General features: G+C 49.9%; 1 protein-coding gene across 5 annotated transcripts in view; it reads right to left on the reverse strand.

Moving 5' to 3' along the window:
• Positions 1–585: 585 nt before the first annotated feature.
• Positions 586–26211, reverse strand: part of sh3d21 (SH3 domain containing 21) — a 135045-nt gene continuing 109419 nt past the window's right edge. For all 5 annotated transcript variants that reach the window (XM_041213141.1, XM_041213139.1, XM_041213138.1 and 2 more), the window contains 2 exons: positions 5808–5871; positions 586–921 (listed from right to left, as the gene is read on the reverse strand). In XM_041213141.1, the coding sequence (XP_041069075.1) occupies positions 880–921; positions 5808–5871 (106 nt within the window). In that variant the 3' untranslated portion in view covers positions 586–879. The remainder of the gene's footprint in view (positions 922–5807; positions 5872–26211) is intronic.

The raw sequence follows: 26211 nt of genomic DNA on the forward strand, positions 1-26211 counted from the left end.
CTTCCTGCTCCATGGTTTAGTGAAGCTGTTGGTTGGATGAAGCGCAAAAGGGTTGCAGACACCGGAGCAACTAGAAACAATACAGCAGGGGCTCCGATCTGACTCCTGACCAAAAGCCCATGCTCGACAGGTTCAATGCCAAGGCGACGTGGCAATGCTGACAGATCAGTGGGATAGAGGATTGGAACAATCTGTGCAAAAATAACCTATATTTGTGTGGTGCCTTTCCTGGTCTCAGTTAGGAAGCCTGGCAGAGACCCAACCCCTAGTTTTTCCATGTTCAGCCATGTGGAGATGCCAAGGCTTCAGCAACAAGGCCTCAGTGCCTGAGCCTAAGCCCACAATGTGCTATTGAGCAGCGGTCAATCTGAACAGATGACTGGAGTTCTAGGAATTTTGAGTGCTCAAAGAGAATGGTGCGATTTGCTTGGGCTGAGAAGTGGAATCTGCCATTCTTGCTGTGGAAGGAAACTCTTGCAAGATCTTTCATCCAGCAGCCATCTTGGGTTTACATTACAAAAGTGACTACACTTTCGTTAGCTGAAAAGTACTTGGGAATGTCCAGAGGTCATGACAAGCACTAAATAAATTCAAGTTCTTTATTTGAAGCTGATGGGTTTCTGTCTGGCTGACTCCGCGTCTCGACCGCTGATACAGGATCCCTGAGAATCCTTGGACCTCCACCGTCGGCATGTACGACGCACACTGAACAAAACCCGTAACAATCCTACGGTGTCAGGAATCAGCTTTAAATTTGTAAAACTCCAAACTGATCCGAGATCAGGACAATGTCTGTTTGAATTTTATCTTCACAGAGGGTGGGCCACAGACTGGGGCCAGGAATTAAGGGGTAGGAGAGAAAGTTCGAACTTAGTGCTTTCATAGGTTCATTAGGGATTTTTTCAGTTTCTCGACTTCCACCTGCAACAAAACTTTTTTAAATGATCAAATCATATTTAAAAATGCTTCTCATTTGGATTTTTTGTTGGAATTTATTGATCCTTGGTGTTCTGTTACTCACAGGGTAGATACAGGCTATGCTCCCGAGACTACCTGGCAAAAGACAATAGTCTTCAGCAAGTGACTCCTTCCCTCCCTCCCATTTTCCTTTAGTGATAAGGAACTGCTCCTTTTAACAGGAAACTCACTCATACCCCCACAGAGACTGCTGCTGGCTTTGTCCAGTCTGCAGCAGATGTTCAGCAGCGCCACTAGCAGGCTCTACAACGACACTGCAAGAATTATCAGAACCTGATGGAGCCTTAATCTGTTTTAAATAACAATCCTATTAAATTCAGAGGAACGCCACATCAAATGGCAGCAGGTTTCTTTCCCAAAAGGACCTGACTGAACCTGTTGGGTTTTTGCAATGATCTGACAGCTTCATGGTCACTTTTACAGATACTGACTTTTTTCTTTCCAGAATGTCTTTTTAATTCAAATTCTCAAGATTCCATGAGATTCAAACTTATTTTCTATGGATTACTAGTCCAGCAACATAACCACTACACTACTGTACCCTCTGCTTGAGCATCTGATCTAAGTTTAACACTTGAGTGCACTGCTGAGGGAGTGTTTTTATGTCAGATGATACAGAGGAAATATTAACCAGAAGCCCTGACTGTTTGCTCAGGTGGACAGTAGAGCTGAATTTCTGATTTGGGTTGAGGTTGGAGCATAATCCAGGGCTGCCCAGCTTCTGTCTCTCAGAGATTCTCCAGTAAACTGCCAGGGACAAAGTTTTTTCCTAGGCCACAGCTGCTACATCGCAATCAATCTGAGAGTATGTCTACAGGCTGGTGGGTGATTGCAGAGGGCAGTTTTCTCTTGGGGTTCTACTCAGGCCAGGTCCGGTTGAACTGAGGAGTCCACCTGCAAAGTGAAATCCCTTCTGGCTCTGCTCAAACTCACCAGACAGCATCACAGCCAAGCGGTGTCACCACATCTGTCTGTACTGCACCTTAGAGCATCAATGGGAGTGGGCTGCCAGAAGGGATGTTGGGGGTTTTGTTGAGGAGGGGGGAGCTGCAGGGAGCAACTATAGCAACTTACAAAGGAAAATTTCCAAAGAATTCACATGCAGTTCACAAAATAATAAATTATGACAAATTATTTTATGAATTGATAATGATGTCTTCCGTGAGCATAGGAACATTAAGCCATTTAGCAGAGGCTTACTTAAATGGAGACAGACTGCAGAAGGCTGCAGTGCAGAGGTATCTGGCTCTGCTTGTACCTACATGGATGGAGAGGTCTGGAGGGTTATATACTAGATGCAGGTCAATGGGACTAGCAGAATAATATTTCAGCAGGGCCGAATGGCCTGTTTTCTGTGCTATGTGTTCTATGGTTCTATGGTTCTAAGTGATTAGGAAGGCAAATGGAATGTTGGCCTTTATTGCAAAGATGATGGAGTATAAAAGTAGGGAAGTCTTGTTACAACTGTATAAGGCATTGGTGAAACCATACCTAGGCCAGGATTTTCCGGCCCAGTGTAGTGGGTTCTGACACTGCGGATGCAGCGAACCAGCCAAAAGGCCATTGACTTCAGCGGGACAAGAAGATCCTGTCAGTGGACGGGATCAGAAATCCCTAGAGTATGGAGTACAGCTTTGGTCTCCATATTTAAGGAGGGAAATACCTGCCTTGGATGCAGTTCAGAGAAGCTTCACTAGGCTGACTCCTGGGATGAAGGGGTTGACTTATGAGGAATGGTTAAGCAGGCTGGGCCTATAATCATTGGAGTTTAGAAGAATGAGAGGTGATCTTATTGAAATGTATAAGATTCTGAGGGGGCTTGGCAGCGTAGATGCTGAGGGGATGTTTCCCCTCATGAGGTAATCTAGAACTAGGGGGCAGTTTCAAAATAAGTGGTCTCCCATTTAAGGCAGAGATGAGGAGCAATTTCTTCTTTCAGGACGTTATTAGTCTTGGGAAACCTCTACCCCAGAGAGTAGTGGAGGCTGGGTCATTGAATAGTTTCAAGGCAGAGTTAGACACACTCAGATCAGCCATGATCTCATTGAACAGCAGATGGCCTCCTCCTGCTACTATTTCTTATTTTCTTATCCAGCTTGTTCCGCCATTCAATTAGATCATGGCTGGTCTGTTACTTACATTCATCCACCCTTCTTGGTTTCATGACTCGTATCCTTATCCAACAAATATCTATCAAGCTCAGTTTTGAAATTTTCAATTGATCTCCCAGCCTCAACAGTTTTTTAAGGAAGAGTGTTCCAGATTTCCACTAGCTGTTGCATGGAGTTTTTTTTTATTTGTTTATGGGGTGCGGGTATCCCTGGCTAAGCCGGCATTTATTGCCCGTCACTAATTGCTCTTGATAAGGTGGTGGTGAGCTGCCTTCTTGAACCCATGTGGTGTAGGTACACCCACAGTGCTATTAGGAAGACAGTTCCAGGATATTGACCCAGCAACAGTGAAGGAACGGGGATATATTTCCAAGTCAGGATGATGAGTGACTAGGAGGGGAACTTGGAGATGGTGGTGTTCCTATCTATCTGCTGCCCTTGTCCTTCTAGATGGTAGTGGTCGTAGGTTTGAAAGGTGCTCTCAAAGGAGCCTTGGTGAGTTCCTGCTGTGCATCTTGTAGATGGTACACACTGCTGCCACTATGCGTCGGTGATGGTGGGAGTGAATGTTTGCGGATGAGGTGCCAATCAAGTGGGCTGCTTTATCCTGGATGGTGTCAAGCTTCTCGAGTGTTCTTGGAGCTGCACTCATCCAGGTAAGTGGAGAGTATCCCAACACATTCCTAACTTGTGCCTTGTAGATGGTGGACAGGCTTTGGGGAGTCAGGAGGTGAGTTACTCGCCACGGGATTCCTAACCTCTGATCTGACCTTGTAGCTACAGTAGTTATATGGCTAGTCCAGATCAGTTTCTGGTCAACGGTAACTCCCAGGATGTTGATAGTGTGGGAATCAACTGTGGGTAATGCCCTTGAATGTCAAACGTGATGGTTAGATTCCCGCTTTTTGGAGATGGAGATTTCCTGGTACTTGAGTGGCACGAGTGCTACTTGCCACTTATCAGCCCAAGCCTGGATATTGTCCAGGTCTTGCTGCATTTGGACATGAACTGTTTCAGTATCTGAGGAATTGTGAATGGTGCTGAACATTGTGCAATCATCAGCGAACATCCCCACTTCTGAGAGAAGCAAAAAACTGCGGATGTTGGAAATCCAAAACAAAAATAAAAATACCTGGAAAAACTCAGCAGGTCTGACAGCATCTGCGAAGAGGAACACAGTTAACGTTTCAAGTCCGTATAACTCTTCAACAGAACTAAGGAAAAATAGAAAAGAGGTGAAATATAAGCTGGTTTAAGGGCGGGGGGGGTGGTGTGTGGGACCAGTAGAGCAGGATAAAGGGCCAGTGAAAGGTGGCGATAGCCAAAAGATGTCATAGACAAAAGGACAAAGAGGTGTTGAAGGTGGTGATTTTATCTAAGGAATGTGCTAATAGGTGACATTAAGGGTAGAAAGCAGGACAAGCAAGGTACGGATAGCCCTAGTTGGGGGTGGGGTGGCAGGAAGGGATCGAAGTAGGCTAAAAGGTAGAGATAACACAATAGATGGAAATACATTTAAAAATAATGGAAATAGGTAGGAAAAGAAAAATCTATATAAATCATTGAAAAAAAGGGGGATCGGAAAGGGGGTGGGGATGGAGGAGAGAGTTCATGATCTAAAGTTGTTGAACTTAATATTCAGTCCGGAAGGTTGTAAAGTGCCCAGTCGGAAGATGAGGTGCTGTTCCTCCAGTTTGCATTGAGCTTCACTGGAACATTGCAGTAGGCCAAGGACGGACATGTGGGCATGAGAGCAGGGTAGAGTGTTGAAATGGCAAGCGACAGGGAGGTCTGGGTCATGCTTGGGGACAGACCACTTCTGATGTTATGATGGAAGGAAGGTTATTGATGAAATAGCTGAAGATGGTTGGGCCTATGACACTACCCTGAAGAACTTCCACAGTGATGTCATGAAGCTGAGATGAGTGGCCTCCAACAACCACAATCATCTTCCTTTGTGTGACTCCAGCCAGCCGAGGTTTTTCCCCCAATTCCCATTGACTCCAGTTTTGCTAGGGCTCCTTGATACCACACTTGGTCAAATGCAGCCTTGATGTCAAGGGCAGTCACTCTCACCTCACCTCTGGAGTTCAGCTCTTTTGTCCATGTTTGACCCAAAGCTGTAACGAGGTCAGCAGCTGAGTGGCCCTGGCGGAACCCAAACTGGGCATCAGTGAGCAGGTTATTGCTAAGCAAGTGCCGCTTGATAGCACTGTTGATGACTCCTCCCATTACTTTACTGATAATGGAGAGTAGACTGATGGGATGGTAAAACAAAAACAGAATTATCTGGAAAAACTCAGCAGGTCTGGCAGCATCGGCGGAGAAGAAAAGAGTTGACGTTTCGAGTCCTCATGACCCTTCGTCAGTTCTGTCAACTCTTTTCTTCTCTGCCGATGCTGCCAGACCTGCTGAGTTTTTCCAGGTAATTCTGTTTTTGTTTTGGATTTCCAGCATCCACAGTTTTTTGTTTTTATCTGATGGGATGGTAATTGGCCAGGTTGGATTTGTCCTGCTTTTTGTGTACAGGACATACCTGGGCAATTTTCCACATAGCCGGGTAGATGCTCCTTGACATGACTCTTGAACAAACTAGCTCTAATTTGAAGGTTGTGCCCCTTGTTTTAGACTCCCCCATTAGAATAGTTTCTCTCTACTGTACCTACCTTATCATATTCTTATAATAATTCAGAGATAATAACTCTTGCAGAGGTTTACCTGCAGCGCATTCCGTTTGGTCCGCTCCTCTGCTATCTCTTCCTTTAAATCAGTTATATCTCTCCTGTGATGATGAAGAGAAGACCACGTGATTATCTGAAGTCTCGTTAAGTATGTCCCAGGTCACGCAGGTACAAAGGAGCAGAAGTAGACGTGCAATTTTAAAAACCACTGATTGGTCCTTCAGTCCATTTTGTCCGTTTTTCTCCAAAAAGTGTTATAATGCTGGTCACGATGCCAGAATGAATGAGTTGCCCAGTACAATCACTCACCACCTGCCAATCCCTACCTATTTCTACAGTAGCTAATTGAGCTTGGGTGGCATCAGAGCTGAGCACAGCCCCGACCTTGCTCAACACCCATACCCACCAGGAATGAGCACAGTACAGCAATCAAGAGCAGCAACCCTGGCTAATCTTTCTTCTATGAAAAATAAGGCCCAGTTGGAGCGGATATGACACAGGTGAGACAGGACAGTGGGGGTTGAACCCAAGATGGCTGGTCAGTTCCATAGCAGGCAGTTCTTTTACACTTTGAGACATATTGGGACTCACACCGCTCTTCATTTTGTCAGTAATTTCCACCTATTTCCTTCATCTCCACGTCTCCAAGACCCACCCACTACCACCAGTGTGATGATGCTGCCCTCTCCTGTCCCCAGTGTGATAATCCTCCTCTCTCCTATCCCCAGTTTGATAATTCTCCTCTCTCCCGTCCCCAGTATGAAAATCCTGCCTCTTCTGTCCCCAGTTTGATAATTCTCCTCTCTCCTGTCCCCAGTGTGATAATCCTGCCTATTCTGTCCCCAGTGTGATAATCCTCCTTCTCCTGTCCCCAGTTTGATAATTCTCCTCTCTCCTGTCCCCAGTGTGATAATCCTCCTTCTCCTGTCCTCAGTTTGATAATCCTCCTCTCTCCTATCCACGGTGTGATAATCCTGCTCTCTCCTATCCCCACTGTGATAATCCTGCTCTCTCCTATCTCAGTGTGATAATCCTGCTATTTCCTGTCCCCCGGTTGATGATGCTGCTCTTTCCTATCCCCAGTATGATAATCCTGCTCTCTCCTGTACTCAGTGTGATAATCCTGCTCTCTCGTGCCCCCAGTGTGATAATCCTGCTCTCTCCGGTACTCAGTGTGATAATCCTGCTCTCTCCTGTCCCCAGTGTGATGCTGCTGCTCTCTCCTGTCCTCAGTGTGTTAATGTGGACCCCTCCTGCCCACAGTGTGATAATCCTGCTCTCTTCTGTCCCCTGGTTGATGATGCTGCTCTCCCCGGTCGCCAGTGTGATAATCCTGTTCCCTCCTGTCCCCAGTGTGATAATCCTCCTTCTCCTGTCCCCAGTTTAATAATACTATTCTCTCCTATCCCCGGTGTGATAATCCTGCTCTCTCCTATCCACCTTGTGATAATCCTGCTCTATCCTGACCCAGTGTGATCATCCTGCTCTCTCCTTTCCTCAGTGTGATAACCCTGCTCTCTGCTGTCCCCAGTGTGATAATCCTGCTCTCTCCATTATTCAGTGCGATAATCCTGCTCTCTTCTATCCTCAGTGTGTTAATCCTGCTCTCTCCTGTCCCCAGTGTGATGATCCTGCTCTCTCCTGTCCCCAGTGTCATGATCCTGCTCTCTCGTCCCCAGTGTGATAACCCTGCTCTCTCCTGTCCCCAGTGTGATAATCCTGCTCTCTTCTATCCTCAGTGTATTAATGCTGCTCTCTCCTGTCCCCAGTGCGATAATCCTGCTCTCTCCTATCCTCAGTGTGATAACCCTGCTCTTTCCTGTCCCCAGTGTGTTAATGCTGCTCTCTATTGTGCCCAGTGTGATAATCCTGCTTTCTCCTGTCCCCAGTGTGATGATCCTGCTCTCTCCTGTCTTCAAGGAGATATTCTGCTCTCTCCTGTCCCCAGTGTGATAATGCTGCTCTCATCTATGCTCAGTGTGTTAATGCTGCTCTCCCCAGTACCCAGTGTGATAATCCTGCTCTCTCCTGTCACCAGTGTGATAATCCTGCTCTCTCCTGTCCCCATTCTGATATACTGCTCTCTCCTGTCCCCAGTGTGCTAATCCTGATCTCTCCTGTTTTCAGTGTGATAACCCGTCTTTCTCCAGTCCCCAGTGTGATAATCCTGCCCTCTCCTGTCCCCAGTGTGATGATCCTGCTCCCTCCTGTCCCCAGTGTGATATCCTCCTCTCTCCTGTCCTCAGTGTGATAATCCTGCTCTTTCCTGTTCCCTGGTTGATGATCCTGCTCTTTACTATCCCCAGTGTGATATTCCTGCTCTCTCCTGTCTTCAGTGTGATAACCCTGCTCTCTCGTCCCCAGTGTGATAACCCTGCTCTCTCCTGTTCCCAGTGTGATGATCCTGCTATCTCCTATCCCCAGTGTGATATTCTGCTCTCTCGAGTCCCCAGTGTGATAATCCTGCGCTCTTCTATCCTCAGTGTGTAAATGTTGCTCTCTCCTGTCCCCAGTGTGATATTCCGCTCTCTCCTGTCGCCAGTGTGATAATCCTGCTATCTCCTGTCCCTAGTGTGATACTCGCCTCTCTCATGTCCCCAGTGTGATAAACCTGCTCTCTTCTGTCCTCTAGTTGATGATGCTGCTGTCTCCGGTCCCCAGTGTGATACTCCTGCTCTCTCCTAGCCACGTTGTAATAATTCTGCTCTCTCCTGTCCCCACGCGATAATTCTGCTCCCTACCGTCCCCAGTGTGATAATCCTGCTCTCTCCTGTCCTCACGTGATAATCCTGCTCTCTCCGGTCCCCAGTGTGATAACCGGGCTCTATCCTGTCCCCAGTGTGATACTCCTACTCTCTCCTGTCCCCAGTGTGATAACCCTTCTCTCTCCAGTCCCCAGTGTGATAATCCTGCTCTCTCCTGTCCCCAGTGTGATGATCCTGCTCCCTCCTGTCCCCAGTGTGATATCCTGCTCTCTCCGGTCCCCAGTGTGATAATCCTACTCTCTTCTGTCCCCTGGTTGATGATGCTGCTGTCTCTGGTCCCCAGTGTGATAATCCTGCTCTCTCCTAGCCACATTGTGATAATTCTGCTCTCTCCTGTCCCCACGTGATAATTCTGCTCTCTCCGGTCCCCAGTGTGACAATCCTGCTCTCTCCTGTCCTCACGTGATAATCCTGCTCTCTCCGGTCCCTAGTGTGATATTCCTGCTCTCTCCTGTCCCCAGTATGATAATCCTGCTCTCTCCTGTCTTCAGTGTGATAACCCTGCTCTCTCGTCCCCAGTGTGATAACCCTGCTCTCTCCTGTCCCCAGTGTGATGATCCTGCTCTCTCCTATCCCCAGTGTGATATTCTGCTCTCTCCTGTCCCCAGTGTGATAATCCTGCTCTCTTCTATCCTCAGTGTGTTAATGTTGCTCTCTCCTGTCCCCAGTGTAATATCCTGCTCTCTCCTGTCCCCAGTGTGACAACCCTACTCTCTCCTGTCTTCAGTGTGATAACCCTGCTCTCTCCTGTCCCCAGTGTGATAACCCTGCTCTCTCCTGTCCTCAGTGTGATGATCCTGCTCTCTCCTTTCCCCAGTGTGATAATCCTGCTCTCTTCTATCCTCAGTGTGTTAATGTTGCTCTCTCCTGTCCGCAGTGTGATAATCCTGCTCTCTCCTGTTTTCATTGTGATAACCCTTCCCACTCCTGTCCCCAGTGTGATATTCCGCTCTCTCCTGTCCCCAGTGTGATAATCCTGCTCTCTTCTGTCCCCTGGTTGATGATGCTGCTGTCTCCGGTCCCCAGTGTGATAATCCTGCTCTCTCCTAGCCACGTTGTGATAATTCTGCTCCCTCCCGTCCCCAGTGTGATAATCCTACTCTCTCCTGTCCTCACGTGATAATCCTGCTCTCTCCGGTCTCCAGTGTGATAATCCTGCTCTCTCCTGTCTTCATTGTGATAACCCTGCTCTCTCCTGTCCCCAGTGTAATAACCCTGCACTCTAATGTCCCCACTGTGATGATCCTACTCTCTTCTATCCTCAGTGTGTTAATGTTGCTCTCTCCAGTCTGCAGTGTGATAATCCTGCTCTCTCCTGTCCCCAGTGTGATAATCCTGCTCTCTCCTGTCTTCAGTGTGATATCCCTGCCCTCTCCTGTCCCCAGTGTGATATTCCTGCTCTCTCCTGTCGCCAGTGTGATAATCATGCTCTCTCCTGTCCCCAGTGTGATATCCACCTCTCTCCTGTCCCCAGTGTGTTAATCCTGCTCTCTTCTGTCCCATGGTTGATGAAGCTGCTGTCTCCGGTCCCCAGTTTGATAATCCTGCTCTCTCCGAGCCACGTTGCGATAATTCTGCTCTCTCCTGTCCCCACATGATAATTCTGCTCCCTCCGGTCCCCCGTGTGATAATCCTGCTCTCTCCTGTCCTCACGTGATAATCCTGCTCTCTCCTGTCCCCAGTGTGATAATCCTGCTCTCTCCGGGCCCGAGTGTGATAATCCTGCCCTCTCGTGTCCTCAGTGTGATAACCCTGCTCTATCCTGTCCCCAGTGTGATAATCCTGCTCTGTCCTTTCCTCAGTCTGATAATCCTGCTCTCTTCTATCCTCAGTGTGTTAATACTGCTCCCTCCTATCCCCAGTGTGATAATCCTGCTCTCTCCGGTCCCCAGTGCGATAATCCTGCTCTCTTGTGTCCCCAGTGTGATAACCCTGCTCTATCCTGTCCCCAGTTTGATAATCTTGCTCTCTCCTTTCCCCAGAGTGATATCCCGCTCTCTCCTGTCCCCAGTGTGATACCCTGCTCTCTCCTGTCCTCAGTGTGATAATCCTGCTCTTTCCTGTTCCCTGGTTGTTGATGCTGCTCTTTTCTATCCCCAGTGTGATATTCCTGCTCTCTCCTGTCCCCAGTGTGATAATCCTGCTCTCTCCTGTCTTCAGTTTGATAACCCTGCTCTCTCGTCCCCAGTGTGATAACCCTGCTCTCTCCTGTCCCCAGTGTGATAAACGCTGCTCACTCCTGTCTTCAGTGTGATAATCCTGCTCTCTTCCATCCTCAGTGTGTTAATGCTGCTCTCTCCTGTCCCCAGTGTGATAATCCTGCTCTCTTCTATCCTCAGTGTGTTAATGCTGCTCTCTCCTGTCCCCAGTGTGATAATCCTGCTCTCTCCAAGCCACGTTGTGATAATTCTGTGGTCTCCTGTCCCCACGTGATAATTCTGCTCTCTCCGGTCCCCAGAGTGACAATCCTGCTCTCTCCTGTCCTCACGTGATAATCCTGCTCTCTCCGGTCCCCAGTGTGATAATCCTGCTCTCTCGTGTCCTCAGTGTGATAACACTGCTCTATCCTGCCCCAGTTTGATAATCTTGCTCTCTCCTTTCCACAGTGTGATATCCGGCACTCTCCTTTCCTCGGTGTGATAATCCTGCTCTCTCCTATCCTCAGTGTGATAATCCTGCTCTTTCCTGTTCCCTGGTTGATGATGCTGCTCTTTCCTATCCCCAGTGTGATAATCCTGCTCTCTCCTGTCCCCAGTGTGATAATCCTGCTCTCTCCTGTCTTCAGTGTGATGATTCTGCTCTCTCCTATCCCCAGTGTGATATTCTGCTCTCTCCGGTCCGCAGTGTGATAATCCTGCTCTCTTCTAACCTCAGTGTGTTAATATTGCTCTCTCCTGTCCGCAGTGTGATATTCCTGCTCTCTCCTGTCCCCAGTGTGATAATCCTGCTCTCTCCTGTCTTCATTGTGATAACCCTTCCCTCTCCTATCCCCACGTGATAATTCTGCTCTCTCCAGTCCCCAGTGTGATAATCCTGCTCTCTCGTGTCCCCAGTGTGATAACCCTGCTCTATCCTGTCCCCAGTTTGATAATCTTGCTCTCTCCTTTCCCCAGTGTGATATCCTGCTCTCTCCTGTCCCCAGTGTGATAATCCTGCTCTCTCCTGTCCCCAGTGTGATAACCCTTCCCTCTCCTGTCCCCAGTGTGATATTCCTGCTCTCTCCTGTCGCCAGTGTGATAATCCTGCTCTCTTCTGTCCCATGGTTGATGAAGCTGCAGTCTCCGGTCCCCAGTGTGATAATCCTGCTCTCTCCTAGCCACATGGCGATAATTCTGCTCTCTCCTGTCCCCACGTGATAATTCTGCTCCTTCCGGTCCCGAGTGTGATAATCCTAGTCTCTCGTGTCCTCAGTGTGATAACCCTGCTCTATCCTGTCCCCAGTGTGATAATCCTGCTCTGTCCTTTCCTCAGTCTGATAATCCTGCTCTCTTCTATCCTCAGTGTGTTAATGCTGCTCTCTCCGATCCCCAGTGTGATAATCCTGCTCTCTCCTGTCCTCAGTGTGATAATCCTGCTGTCTCCTGTCCCCAGGGTAATATCCTGCTCTCTCCTGTCCCCAGTGTGACAACCCTACTCTCTCCTGTCCTCAGTGTGATAACCCTGCTCTCTCGTGTCCCCAGTGTGATATCCTCCTCTCTCCTGTCCCCAGTGTGATAACCCTGCTCTCTTCTGTCCCCTGGTTGATGATGCTGCTGTCTCCGGTCCCCAGTGTGATAATCCTGCTCTCTCCTAGCCACGTTGTTGATAATTCTGCTCTCTCTTATCCCCACGTGATAATTCTGCTCTCTCCTGTCCCCAGTGTAATAATCCTGCTCTCTGCTGTCCTCATGTGATAATCCTGCTCTCTCCGGACCCCAGTGTGATAATCCTGCTCTCTCATGTCCCCAGTGTGATAACCCTGCTCTATCCTGTCCCCAGTTTGATAATCTTGCTCTCTCCTTTCCCCAGTGCGATATCCTGCTCTCTCCTGTCCCCAGTGTGATAATCCTGCTCTCTCCTGTCCTCAGTTTGATAATCCTGCTCCCTGGTTGATGATGCTGCTCTTTTCTATCCCCAGTGTGATATTCCTGCTCTCTCCTGTCCCCAGTGTGATAATCCTGCTCTCTCCTGTCCTCAGTGTGATAATCCTGCTCTTTCCTGTTCCCTGGTTGATGATCCTGCTCTTTACTATCCCCAGTGTGATATTCCTGCTCTCTCCTGTCTTCAGTGTGATAACCCTGCTCTCTCGTCCCCAGTGTGATAACCCTGCTCTCTCCTGTTCCCAGTGTGATGATCCTGCTATCTCCTATCCCCAGTGTGATATTCTGCTCTCTCGAGTCCCCAGTGTGATAATCCTGCGCTCTTCTATCCTCAGTGTGTAAATGTTGCTCTCTCCTGTCCCCAGTGTGATATTCCGCTCTCTCCTATCGCCAGTGTGATAATCCTGCTATCTCCTGTCCCTAGTGTGATACTCGCCTCTCTCATGTCCCCAGTGTGATAAACCTGCTCTCTTCTGTCCTCTAGTTGATGATGCTGCTGTCTCCGGTCCCCAGTGTGATACTCCTGCTCTCTCCTAGCCACGTTGTGATAATTCTGCTCTCTCCTGTCCCCACGCGATAATTCTGCTCTCTACCGTCCCCAGTGTGATAATCCTGCTCTCTCCTGTCCTCACGTGATAATCCTGCTCTCTCCGGTCCCCAGTGTGATAACCGGGCTCTATCCTGTCCCCAGTGTGATACTCCTACTCTCTCCTGTCCCCAGTGTGATAACCCTTCTCTCTCCAGTCCCCAGTGTGATAATCCTGCTCTCTCCTGTCCCCAGTGTGATGATCCTGCTCCCTCCTGTCCCCAGTGTGATATCCTGCTCTCTCCGGTCCCCATTGTGATAATCCTACTCTCTTCTGTCCCCTGGTTGATGATGCTGCTGTCTCCGGTCCCCAGTGTGATAATCCTGCTCTCTCCTAGCCACATTGTGATAATTCTGCTCCCTCCCGTCCCCAGTGTGATAATCCTACTGTCTCCTGTCCCCACGTGATAATTCTGCTCTCTCCGGTCCCCAGTGTGACAATCCTGCTCTCTCCTGTCCTCACGTGATAATCCTGCTCTCTCCGGTCCCTAGTGTGATATTCCTGCTCTCTCCTGTCCCCAGTATGATAATCCTGCTCTCTCCTGTCTTCAGTGTGATAACCCTGCTCTCTCGTCCCCAGTGTGATAACCCTGCTCTCTCCTGTCCCCAGTGTGATGATCCTGCTCTCTTCTATCCTCAGTGTGTTAATGTTGCTCTCTCCTGTCCCCAGTGTAATATCCTGCACTCTCCTGTCCCCAGTGTGACAACCCTACTCTCTCCTGTCTTCAGTGTAATAACCCTGCTCTCTCCTGTCCCCAGTGTGATAACCCTGCTCCCTCCTGTCCCCAATGTGATAATTCTGCTCCCTCCCGTCCCCAGTGTGATGATCCTACTCTCTCCTGTCCTCACGTGATAATTCTGCTCTCTCCGGTCCCCAGTGTGATAATCCTGCTCTCTCCTGTCTTCAGTGTGATAACCCTGCTCTCTCCTGTCCCCAGTGTGATAACCCTGCTCTCTCCTGTCCTCAGTGTGATGATCCTGCTCTCTCCTTTCCCCAGTGTGATAATCCTGCTCTCTTCTATCCTCAGTGTGTTAATGTTGCTCTCTCCTGTCCGCAGTGTGATAATCCTGCTCTCTCCTGTTTTCATTGTGATAACCCTTCCCACTCCTGTCCCCAGTGTGATATTCCGCTCTCTCCTGTCGCCAGTGTGATAATCCTGCTCTCTCCTGTCCCCAGTGTGATATCCGCCTCTCTCCTGTCCCCAGTGTGATAATCCTGCTCTCTTCTGTCCCCTGGTTGATGATGCTGCTGTCTCCGGTCCCCAGTGTGATAATCCTGCTCTCTCCTAGCCACGTTGTGATAATTCTGCTCCCTCCCGTCCCCAGTGTGATAATCCTGCTCTCTCCTGTCCTCACGTGATAATTCTGCTCTCTCCGGTCCCCCGTGTGATAATCCGGCTCTCTCCTGTCTTCAGTGTGATAACCCTGCTCTCTCCTGTCCCCACTGTGATAACCCTGCTCTCTCCTGTCCCCAGTGTGATGATTTTGCTCTCTCCTATCCCCAGTGTGATATTCTGCTCTTTCCTGTCCCCAGTCTGATAATCCTGCTCTCTTCGCTCCTCAGTGTGTTAATATTGCTCTCCCCTGTCCGCAGTGTGATAATCCTGCTCTCTCCTGTCCCCAGTGTGATAATCCTGCTCTCTTCTATCCTCAGTGTGTTAATGCTGCTCTCTCCTGTCCCCAGTGTGATAATCCTGCTCTCTCCAAGCCACGTTGTGATAATTCTGTGGTCTCCTGTCCCCACGTGATAATTCTGCTCTCTCCGGTCCCCAGAGTGACAATCCTGCTCTCTCCTGTCCTCACGTGATAATCCTGCTCTCTCCGGTCCCCAGTGTGATAATCCTGCTCTCTCGTGTCCTCAGTGTGATAACACTGCTCTATCCTGCCCCAGTTTGATAATCTTGCTCTCTCCTTTCCACAGTGTGATATCCGGCACTCTCCTTTCCTCGGTGTGATAATCCTGCTCTCTCCTATCCTCAGTGTGATAATCCTGCTCTTTCCTGTTCCCTGGTTGATGATGCTGCTCTTTCCTATCCCCAGTGTGATAATCCTGCTCTCTCCTGTCCCCAGTGTGATAATCCTGCTCTCTCCTGTCTTCAGTGTGATGATTCTGCTCTCTCCTATCCCCAGTGTGATATTCTGCTCTCTCTGGTCCCCAGTGTGATAATCCTGCTCTCTTCTAACCTCAGTGTGTTAATATTGCTCTCTCCTGTCCGCAGTGTGATATTCCTGCTCTCTCCTGTCCCCAGTGTGATAATCCTGCTCTCTCCTGTCTTCATTGTGATGACCCTTCCCTCTCCTATCCCCACGTGATAATTCTGCTCTCTCCAGTCCCCAGTGTGATAATCCTGCTCTCTCGTGTCCCCAGTGTGATAACCCTGCTCTATCCTGTCCCCAGTTTGATAATCTTGCTCTCTCCTTTCCCCAGTGTGATATCCTGCTCTCTCCTGTCCCCAGTGTGATAATCCTGCTCTCTCCTGTCCCCAGTGTGATAACCCTTCCCTCTCCTGTCCCCAGTGTGATATTCCTGCTCTCTCCTGTCGCCAGTGTGATAATCCTGCTCTCTTCTGTCCCATGGTTGATGAAGCTGCAGTCTCCGGTCCCCAGTGTGATAATCCTGCTCTCTCCTAGCCACATGGCGATAATTCTGCTCTCTCCTGTCCCCACGTGATAATTCTGCTCCTTCCGGTCCCGAGTGTGATAATCCTAGTCTCTCGTGTCCTCAGTGTGATAACCCTGCTCTATCCTGTCCCCAGTGTGATAATCCTGCTCTGTCCTTTCCTCAGTCTGATAATCCTGCTCTCTTCTATCCTCAGTGTGTTAATGCTGCTCTCTCCGATCCCCAGTGTGATAATCCTGCTCTCTCCTGTCCTCAGTGTGATAATCCTGCTGTCTCCTGTCCCCAGGGTAATATCCTGCTCTCTCCTGTCCCCAGTGTGACAACCCTACTCTCTCCTGTCTTCAGTGTGATAACCCTGCTCGCTCCTGTCCCCAGTGTGATATTCCTGCTCTCTCCCGTCCCCAGTGTGATGATCCTGCTCTCTCGTGTCCCCAGTGTGATATCCTCCTCTCTCCTGTCCCCAGTGTGATAACCCTGCTCTCTTCTGTCCCCTGGTTGATGATGCTGCTGTCTCCGGTCCCCAGTGTGATAATCCTGCTCTCTCCTAGCCACGTTGTTGATAATTCTGCTCTCTCTTATCCCCACGTGATAATTCTGCTCTCTCCTGTCCCCAGTGTAATAATCCTGCTCTCTGCTGTCCTCATGTGATAATCCTGCTCTCTCCGGACCCCAGTGTGATAATCCTGCTCTCTCATGTCCCCAGTGTGATAACCCTGCTCTATCCTGTCCCCAGTTTGATAATCTTGCTCTCTCCTTTCCCCAGTGCGATATCCTGCTCTCTCCTGTCCCCAGTGTGATAATCCTGCTCTCTCCTGTCCTCAGTTTGATAATCCTGCTCCCTGGTTGATGATGCTGCTCTTTTCTATCCCCAGTGTGATATTCCTGCTCTCTCCTGTCCCCAGTGTGATAATCCTGCTCTCTCCTGTCCTCAGTGTGATAATCCTGCTCTTTCCTGTTCCCTGGTTGATGATCCTGCTCTTTACTCTCCCCAGTGTGATATTCCTGCTCTCTCCTGTCTTCAGTGTGATAACCCTGCTCTCTCGTCCCCAGTGTGATAACCCTGCTCTCTCCTGTTCCCAGTGTGATGATCCTGCTATCTCCTATCCCCAGTGTGATATTCTGCTCTCTCGAGTCCCCAGTGTGATAATCCTGCGCTCTTCTATCCTCAGTGTGTAAATGTTGCTCTCTCCTGTCCCCAGTGTGATATTCCGCTCTCTCCTGTCGCCAGTGTGATAATCCTGCTATCTCCTGTCCCTAGTGTGATACTCGCCTCTCTCATGTCCCCAGTGTGATAAACCTGCTCTCTTCTGTCCTCTAGTTGATGATGCTGCTGTCTCCGGTCCCCAGTGTGATACTCCTGCTCTCTCCTAGCCACGTTGTGATAATTCTGCTCTCTCCTGTCCCCACGCGATAATTCTGCTCTCTACCGTCCCCAGTGTGATAATCCTGCTCTCTCCTGTCCTCACGTGATAATCCTGCTCTCTCCGGTCCCCAGTGTGATAACCGGGCTCTATCCTGTCCCCAGTGTGATACTCCTACTCTCTCCTGTCCCCAGTGTGATAACCCTTCTCTCTCCAGTCCCCAGTGTGATAATCCTGCTCTCTCCTGTCCCCAGTGTGATGATCCTGCTCCCTCCTGTCCCCAGTGTGATATCCTGCTCTCTCCGGTCCCCAGTGTGATAATCCTACTCTCTTCTGTCCCCTGGTTGATGATGCTGCTGTCTCCGGTCCCCAGTGTGATAATCCTGCTCTCTCCTAGCCACATTGTGATAATTCTGCTCCCTCCCGTCCCCAGTGTGATAATCCTACTGTCTCCTGTCCCCACGTGATAATTCTGCTCTCTCCGGTCCCCAGTGTGACAATCCTGCTCTCTCCTGTCCTCACGTGATAATCCTGCTCTCTCCGGTCCCTAGTGTGATATTCCTGCTCTCTCCTGTCCCCAGTATGATAATCCTGCTCTCTCCTGTCTTCAGTGTGATAACCCTGCTCTCTCGTCCCCAGTGTGATAACCCTGCTCTCTCCTGTCCCCAGTGTGATGATCCTGCTCTCTTCTATCCTCAGTGTGTTAATGTTGCTCTCTCCTGTCCCCAGTGTAATATCCTGCTCTCTCCTGTCCCCAGTGTGACAACCCTACTCTCTCCTGTCTTCAGTGTAATAACCCTGCTCTCTCCTGTCCCCAGTGTGATAACCCTGCTCCCTCCTGTCCCCAATGTGATAATTCTGCTCCCTCCCGTCCCCAGTGTGATGATCCTACTCTCTCCTGTCCTCACGTGATAATTCTGCTCTCTCCGGTCCCCAGTGTGATAATCCTGCTCTCTCCTGTCTTCAGTGTGATAACCCTGCTCTCTCCTGTCCCCAGTGTGATAACCCTGCTCTCTCCTGTCCTCAGTGTGATGATCCTGCTCTCTCCTTTCCCCAGTGCGATAATCCTGCTCTCTTCTATCCTCAGTGTGTTAATGTTGCTCTCTCCTGTCCGCAGTGTGATAATCCTGCTCTCTCCTGTTTTCATTGTGATAACCCTTCCCACTCCTGTCCCCAGTGTGATATTCCGCTCTCTCCTGTCGCCAGTGTGATAATCCTGCTCTCTCCTGTCCCCAGTGTGACATCAGCCTCTCTCCTGTCCCCAGTGTGATAATCCTGCTCTCTTCTGTCCCCTGGTTGATGATGCTGCTGTCTCCGGTCCCCAGTGTGATAATCCTGCTCTCTCCTAGCCACGTTGTGATAATTCTGCTCCCTCCCGTCCCCAGTGTGATAATCCTACTCTCTCCTGTCCTCACGTGATAATCCTGCTCTCTCCTGTCTCCAGTGTGATAATCCTGCTCTCTCCTGTCCTCAGTGTGATAATCCTGCTGTCTCCTGTCCCCAGTGTAATATCCTGCTCTCTCCTGTGCCCAGTGTGATAAACGCTGCTCACTCCTGTCTTCAGTGTGATAATCCTGCTCTCTTCCATCCTCAGTGTGTTAATGCTGCTCTCTCCTGTCCCCAGTGTGATAATCCTGCTCTCTTCTATCCTCAGTGTGTTAATGCTGCTCTCTCCTGTCCCCAGTGTGATAATCCTGCTCTCTCCAAGCCACGTTGTGATAATTCTGTGGTCTCCTGTCCCCGCGTGATAATTCTGCTCTCTCCGGTCCCCAGAGTGACAATCCTGCTCTCTCCTGTCCTCACGTGATAATCCTGCTCTCTCCGGTCCCCAGAGTGATAATCCTGCTCTCTCGTGTCCTCAGTGTGATAACACTGCTCTATCCTGCCCCAGTTTGATAATCTTGCTCTCTCCTTTCCACAGTGTGATATCCGGCACTCTCCTTTCCTCGGTGTGATAATCCTGCTCTCTCCTATCCTCAGTGTGATAATCCTGCTCTTTCCTGTTCCCTGGTTGATGATGCTGCTCTTTCCTATCCCCAGTGTGATAATCCTGCTCTCTCCTGTCCCCAGTGTGATAATCCTGCTCTCTCCTGTCTTCAGTGTGATGATTCTGCTCTCTCCTATCCCCAGTGTGATATTCTGCTCTCTCCGGTCCCCAGTGTGATAATCCTGCTCTCTTCTAACCTCAGTGTGTTAATATTGCTCTCTCCTGTCCGCAGTGTGATATTCCTGCTCTCTCCTGTCCCCAGTGTGATAATCCTGCTCTCTCCTGTCTTCATTGTGATAACCCTTCCCTCTCCTATCCCCACGTGATAATTCTGCTCTCTCCAGTCCCCAGTGTGATAATCCTGCTCTCTCGTGTCCCCAGTGTGATAACCCTGCTCTATCCTGTCCCCAGTTTGATAATCTTGCTCTCTCCTTTCCCCAGTGTGATATCCTGCTCTCTCCTGTCCCCAGTGTGATAATCCTGCTCTCTCCTGTCCTCAGTGTGATAATCCTGCTCTTTCCTGTTACCTGGTTGATGATGCTGCTCTTTTCTATCCCCAGTGTGATATTCCTGATCTCTCCTGTGCCCAGTTTGATAATCTTGCTCTCTCCTTTCCCCAGTGTGATATCCTGCTCTGTCCTGTTCCCAGTTTGATGATGCAGCTCTTTCCTATCCCCAGTGTGATAATCCTGCTCTCTCATGTACTCAGTGTGATAATCCTGCTCTCTCCTGTCCCCAGTGTGATAATCCTGCTCTCTCCTGTCTTCAGTGTGATAACCCTGCTCTCTCGTCCCCAGTGTGATAACCCTGCTCTCTCCTGTCCCCAGTGTGATGATCCTGCTCTCTCCTATCCCCAGTGTGATATTCTGCTCTCTCCTGTCCCCAGTGTGATAATCCTGCTCTCTTCAATCCTCAGTGTGTTAATGTTGCTCTCTTCTGTCCGCAGTGTGATAATCCTGCTCTCTCGAGTCCCCAGTGTGATAATCCGGCTCTCTCCTGTCTTCATTGTGATAACCCTTCCCACTCCTGCCCCAGTGTGATATTCCGCTCTCTCCTGTCGCCAGTGTGATAATCCTGCTCTCTCCTGTCCCTAGTGTGATATTCGCCTCTCTCATGTCCCCAGTGTGATAATCCTGCTCTCTTCTGTCCTCTAGTTGATGATGCTGCTGTCTCCGGTCCACAGTGTGATACTCCTGCTCTCTCCTAGCCACGTTGTGGTAATTCTGCTCTCTGCTGTCCCCAAGCGATAATTCTGCTCCCTCCTGTCCCCAGTGTGATAATCCTGCTCTCTCATGTCCTCACGTGATAATCCTGCTCTCTCCGGTCCCCAGTGTGATAACCGTGCTCTATCCTGTCCCCAGTGTGATAATCCTACTCTCTCCTGTCCCCAGTGTGATAATCCTGATCTCTCCTGTCCCAAGTGTGATAATCCTTCTCTCTCCAGTCCCCAGTGTGATAATCCTACTCTCTTCTGTCCCCTGGTTGATGATGCTGCTCTCTCCTGTCCCCACGTGATAATTCTGCTCTCTCCGGTCCCCAGTGTGACAATCCTGCTCTCTCCTGTCCTCATGTGATAATCCTGCTCTCTCCGGTCCCCAGTGTGATAATCCTGCTCTCTCGTGTCCTCAGTGTGATAACACGGCTCTATCCCGTCCCCAGTTTGATAATCTTGCTCTCTCCATTCCCCAGTGTGATATCCTGCTCTCTCCTATCCTCAGTGTGATAATCCTGCTCTGTCCTGTTCCCTGGTTGATGATGCTGCTCTTTCCAAACCCCAGTGTGATAATCCTGCTCTCTCATGTAATCAGTGTGATAATCCTGCTCTCTCCTGTCCCCAGTGTGATAATCCTGCTCTCTCCTGTCCCCAGTGTGTTAAGCCTGCTCTCTTCTGTCCCTTGGTTGATGAAGCTGCTGTCTCCGGTCCCCAGTTTGATAATCCTGCTCTCTCCTAGCCACGTTGCGATAATTCTGCTCTCTCCTGTCCCCACATGATAATTCTGCTCCCTCCGGTCCCCCGTGTGATAATCCTGCTCTCTCCTGTCCTCACGTGATAATCCTGCTCTCTCCTGTCCCCAGTGTGATAATCCTGCTCTCTCCGGGCCCGAGTGTGATAATCCTGCTCTCTCGTGTCCTCAGTGTGATAACCCTGCACTATCCTGTCCCCAGTGTGATAATCCTGCTCTGTCCTTTCCTCAGTCTGATAATCCTGCTCTCTTCTATCCTCAGTGTGTTAATGCTGCTCCCTCCTATCCCCAGTGTGATAATCCTGCTCTCTCCTGTCCTCAGTGTGATAATCCTGCTGTCTCCTGTCCCCAGTGTAATATCCTGCTCTCTCCTGTCCCCAGTGTGACAACCGTACTCTCTCCTGTCTTCAGTGTAATAACCCTGCTCTCTCCTGTCCCCAGTGTGATAACCCGGCTCTCTCCTGTCCCCAGTGTGATAATCCTGCTCTCTCCTGTCCCCAGTGTGATGATCCTGCTCTCTCCTGTCCCCAGTGTGATATCCGCCTCTCTCCTGTCCCCAGTGTGATAATCCTGCTCTCTCCTAGCCACGTTGTTGATAATTCTGCTCTCTCCTATCCCCACGTGATAATTCTGCACTCTCCAACCCCAGTGTAATAATCCTGCTCTCTGCTGTCCTCACGTGATAATCCTGCTCTCTCCGGTCCCCAGTGTGATAATCCTGCTCTCTTGTGTCCCCAGTGTGATAACCCTGCTCTCTCCTGTCTTCAGTGTGATAACCCTGCTCTCTCGTCCCCAGTGTGATAACCCTGCTCTCTCCTGTCCCCAGTGTGATGATCCTGCTCTCTCCTGTCCCCAGTGTGATGATCCTGCTCTCTCCTATCACCAGTGTGATATTCTGCTCTCTTCTATCCTCAGTGTGTTAATGTTGCTCTCTCCTGTCCGCAGTGTGATATTCCTGCTCTCTCCTGTCCCCAGTGTGATAATCCTGCTCTCTCCTGTCTTCATTGTGATAACCCTTCCCACTCCTGCCCCAGTGTGATATTCCGCTCTCTCCTGTCGCCAGTGTGATAATCCTGCTCTCTCCTGTCCCTAGTGTGATATTCGCCTCTCTCATGTCCCCAGTGTGATAATCCTGCTCTCTTCTGTCCTCTAGTTGATGATGCTGCTGTCTCCGGTCCCCAGTGTGATACTCCTGCTCTCTCCTAGCCACGTTGTGATAATTCTGCTCTCTCCTGTCCCCACGCGATTATTCTGCTCTCTCCTGTCCCCAGTGTGATAATCCTGCTCTCTCATGTCCTCACGTGATAATCCTGCTCTCTCCGGTCCCCAGTGTGATAACCGTGCTCTATCCTGTCCCCAGTGTGATAATCCTACTCTCTCCTGTCCCCAGGGTGATAATCCTGATCTTTCCTGTCCCCAGTGTGATAACCCTTCTCTCTCCAGTCCCCAGTGTGATAATCCTGCTCTCTCCTGTACCCAGTGTGATGATCCTGCTCTCTCCTGTCCTCAGTGTGATATCCGCCTCTCTCTGTCCCCAGTGTGATAATCCTACTCTCTTCTGTCCCCTGGTTGATGATGCTGCTGTCTCCGGTCCCCAGTGTGATAATCCTGCTCTCTCCTAGCCACATTGTGATAATTCTGCTCTCTCTTGTCCCCACGTGATAATTCTGCTCTCTCCGGTCCCCAGTGTGACAATCCTGCTCTCTCCTGTCCTCACGTGATAATCCTGCTCTCTCCGGTCCCCAGTGTGATAATCCTGCTCTCGCCGGTCCTCAGTGTGATAATCCTGCTCTCTCGTGTCCTCAGTGTGATAACCCTGCTCTATCCTGTCCCCAGTGTGATAATCCTGCTCTCTCCTTTCCTCAGTGTGATAATCCTGCTCTCTTCTATCCTCAGTGTGTTAATGCTGCTCTCTCCTGTCCCCAGTGTGATAATCCTGCTCTCTCCTGTCCTCAGTGTGATAATCCTGCTGTCTCCTGTCCCCAGTGTAATATCCTGCTCTCTCCTGTGCCCAGTGTGATAAACGCTGCTCACTCCTGTCTTCAGTGTGATAATCCTGCTCTCTTCCATCCTCAGTGTGTTAATGCTGCTCTCTCCTGTCCCCAGTGTGATAATCCTGCTCTCTTCTATCCTCAGTGTGTTAATGCTGCTCTCTCCTGTCCCCAGTGTGATAATCCTGCTCTCTCCAAGCCACGTTGTGATAATTCTGCTGTCTCCTGTCCCCACGTGATAATTCTGCTCTCTCCGGTCCCCAGTGTGACAATCCTGCTCTCTCCTGTCCTCACGTGATAATCCTGCTCTCTCCGGTCCCCAGTGTGATAATCCTGCTCTCTCGTGTCCTCAGTGTGATAACACTGCTCTATCCTGCCCCAGTGTGATAATCCTGCTCTCTCCTGTCTTCAGTGTGATGATTCTGCTCTCTCATATCCCCAGTGTGATATTCTGCTCTCTCCGGTCCCCAGTGTGATAATCCTGCTCTCTTCTAACCTCAGTGTGTTAATATTGCTCTCTCCTGTCCGCAGTGTGATAATCCTGCTCTCTCCTGTCCCCAGTGTGATAATCCTGCTCTCTCCTGTCGCCAATGTGATAATCCTGCTCTCTCCTGTCCCCAGTGTGATATCCGCCTCTCTCCTGTCCCCAGTGTGATAATCCTGCTCTCTTCTGTCCCCTGGTTGATGATGCTGCTGTCTCCGGTCCACAGTGTGATAATCCTGCTCTCTCCTAGCCACGTTGTGATAATTCTGCTCCCTCCCGTCCCCAGTGTGATAATCCTGCTCTCTCCTGTCCTCACGTGATAATTCTGCTCTCTCCGGTCCCCAGTGTGATAATCCTGCTCTCTCCTGTCCTCACGTGATAATCCTGCTCTCTCATGTCCTCAGTGTGATAATCCTGCTCTCTCCGGTCCCGAGTGTGATAATCCTGCTCTCTCATGTCCTCAGTGTCATAACCCTGCTCTATCCTGTCCCCAGTGTGATAATCCTGCTCTGTCCTTTCCTCAGTCTGATAATCCTGCTCTCTTCTATCCTCAGTGTGTGAATGCTGCTCTCTCCTATCCCCAGTGTGATAAACCTGCTCTCTCCTGTCCTCAGTGTGATAATCCTGCTGTCTCCTGTCCCCAGTGTATTATCCTGCTCTCTCCTGTCCCCAGTGTGAAAACCCTACTCTCTCCTGTCTTCAGTGTAATAACCCTGCTCTCTCCTGCCCCAGTGTGAAAACCCTGCTCTCTCCTGTCCGCAGTGTGATAATCCTGCTCCCTCCTGTCCCCAGTGTGATGATCCTGCTCTCTCCTGTCCCCAGTGTGATATCCTCCTCTCTCCTGTCCCCAGTGTGATACTCCTGCTCTCTTCTGTCCCCTGGTTGATGATGCTGCTGTCTCCGGTCCCCAGTGTGATAATCCTGCTCTCTCCATGCCACGTTGTTGATAATTCTGCTCTCTCCTATCCCCACGTGATAATTCTACTCTCTCCGGTCCCCAGTGTGATAATCCTGCTCTCTCGTGTCCCCAGTGTGATAACCCTGCGCTATCCTGTCCCCAGTTTGATAATCTTGCTCTCTCCTTTCCCCAGTGTGATATCCTGCTCTCTCCTGTCCCCAGTGTGATAATCCTGCTCTCTCATGTCCTCAGTGTGATAATCCTGCTTTTTCCTGTTACCTGGTTGATGATGCTGCTCTTTTCTATCCCCAGTGTGATATTCCTGATCTCTCCTGTGCCTAGTTTGATAATCTTGCTCTCTCCTTTCCCCAGTGTGATATCCTGCTCTCTCCTGTTCCCAGTTTGATGATGCAGCTCTTTCCTATCCCCAGTGTGATAATCCTGCTCTCTCATGTACTCAGTGTGATAATCCTGCTCTCTCCAGTCCCCAGTGTGATAATCCTGCTCTCTCCTGTCTTCAGTGTGATAACCCTGCTCTCTCGTCCCCAGTGTGATAACCCTGCTCTCTCCTGTCCCCAGTGTGATGATCCTGCTCTCTCCTATCCCCAGTGTGATATTCTGCTCTCTCCGGTCCCCAGTGTGATAATCCTGCTCTCTCGTGTCCCCCGTGTGATAACCCTGCTCTATCCTGTCCCCAGTTTAATAATCTTGCTCTCTCCTTTCCCCAGTGTGATATCCTGCTCTCTCCTGTCCCCAGTGTGATAATCCTGCTCTCTCCTGTCCTCAGTGTGATAATCCTGCTCTTTCCTGTTACCTGGTTGATGATGCTGCTCTCTTCTATCCCCAGTGTGATATTCCTGATCTCTCCTGTGCCCAGTTGGATAATCTTGCTCTCTCCTTTCCCCAGTGTGATATCCTGCTCTGTCCTGTTCCCTGGTTGATGATGCAGCTCTTTCCTATCCCCAGTGTGATAATCCTGCTCTCTCCTGTCCCCAGTGTGATAATCCTGCTCTCTCCTGTCTTCAGTGTGATGATTCTGCTCTCTCCTATCCCCAGTGTGATATTCTGCTCTCTCCGGTCCCCAGTGTGATAATCCTGCTCTCTTCTAACCTCAGTGTGTTAATATTGCTCTCTCCTGTCCGCAGTGTGATATTCCTGCTCTCTCCTGTCCCCAGTGTGATAATCCTGCTCTCTCCTGTCTTCATTGTGATAACCCTTCCCTCTCCTATCCCCACGTGATAATTCTGCTCTCTCCAGTCCCCAGTGTGATAATCCTGCTCTCTCGTGTCCCCAGTGTGATAACCCTGCTCTATCCTGTCCCCAGTTTGATAATCTTGCTCTCTCCTTTCCCCAGTGTGATATCCTGCTCTCTCCTGTCCCCAGTGTGATAATCCTGCTCTCTCCTGTCCTCAGTGTGATAATCCTGCTCTTTCCTGTTACCTGGTTGATGATGCTGCTCTTTTCTATCCCCTGTGTGATATTCCTGATCTCTCCTGTGCCCAGTTTGATAATCTTGCTCTCTCCTTTCCCCAGTGTGATATCCTGCTCTGTCCTGTTCCCAGTTTGATGATGCAGCTCTTTCCTATCCCCAGTGTGATAATCCTGCTCTCTCATGTACTCAGTGTGATAATCCTGCTCTCTCCTGTCCCCAGTGTGATAATCCTGCTCTCTCCTGTCTTCAGTGTGATAACCCTGCTCTCTCGTCC

Source organism: Carcharodon carcharias, chromosome 19 (assembly GCF_017639515.1).
Source record: "Carcharodon carcharias isolate sCarCar2 chromosome 19, sCarCar2.pri, whole genome shotgun sequence".
NCBI classification, from domain to species: Eukaryota; Metazoa; Chordata; class Chondrichthyes; order Lamniformes; family Lamnidae; genus Carcharodon; species Carcharodon carcharias.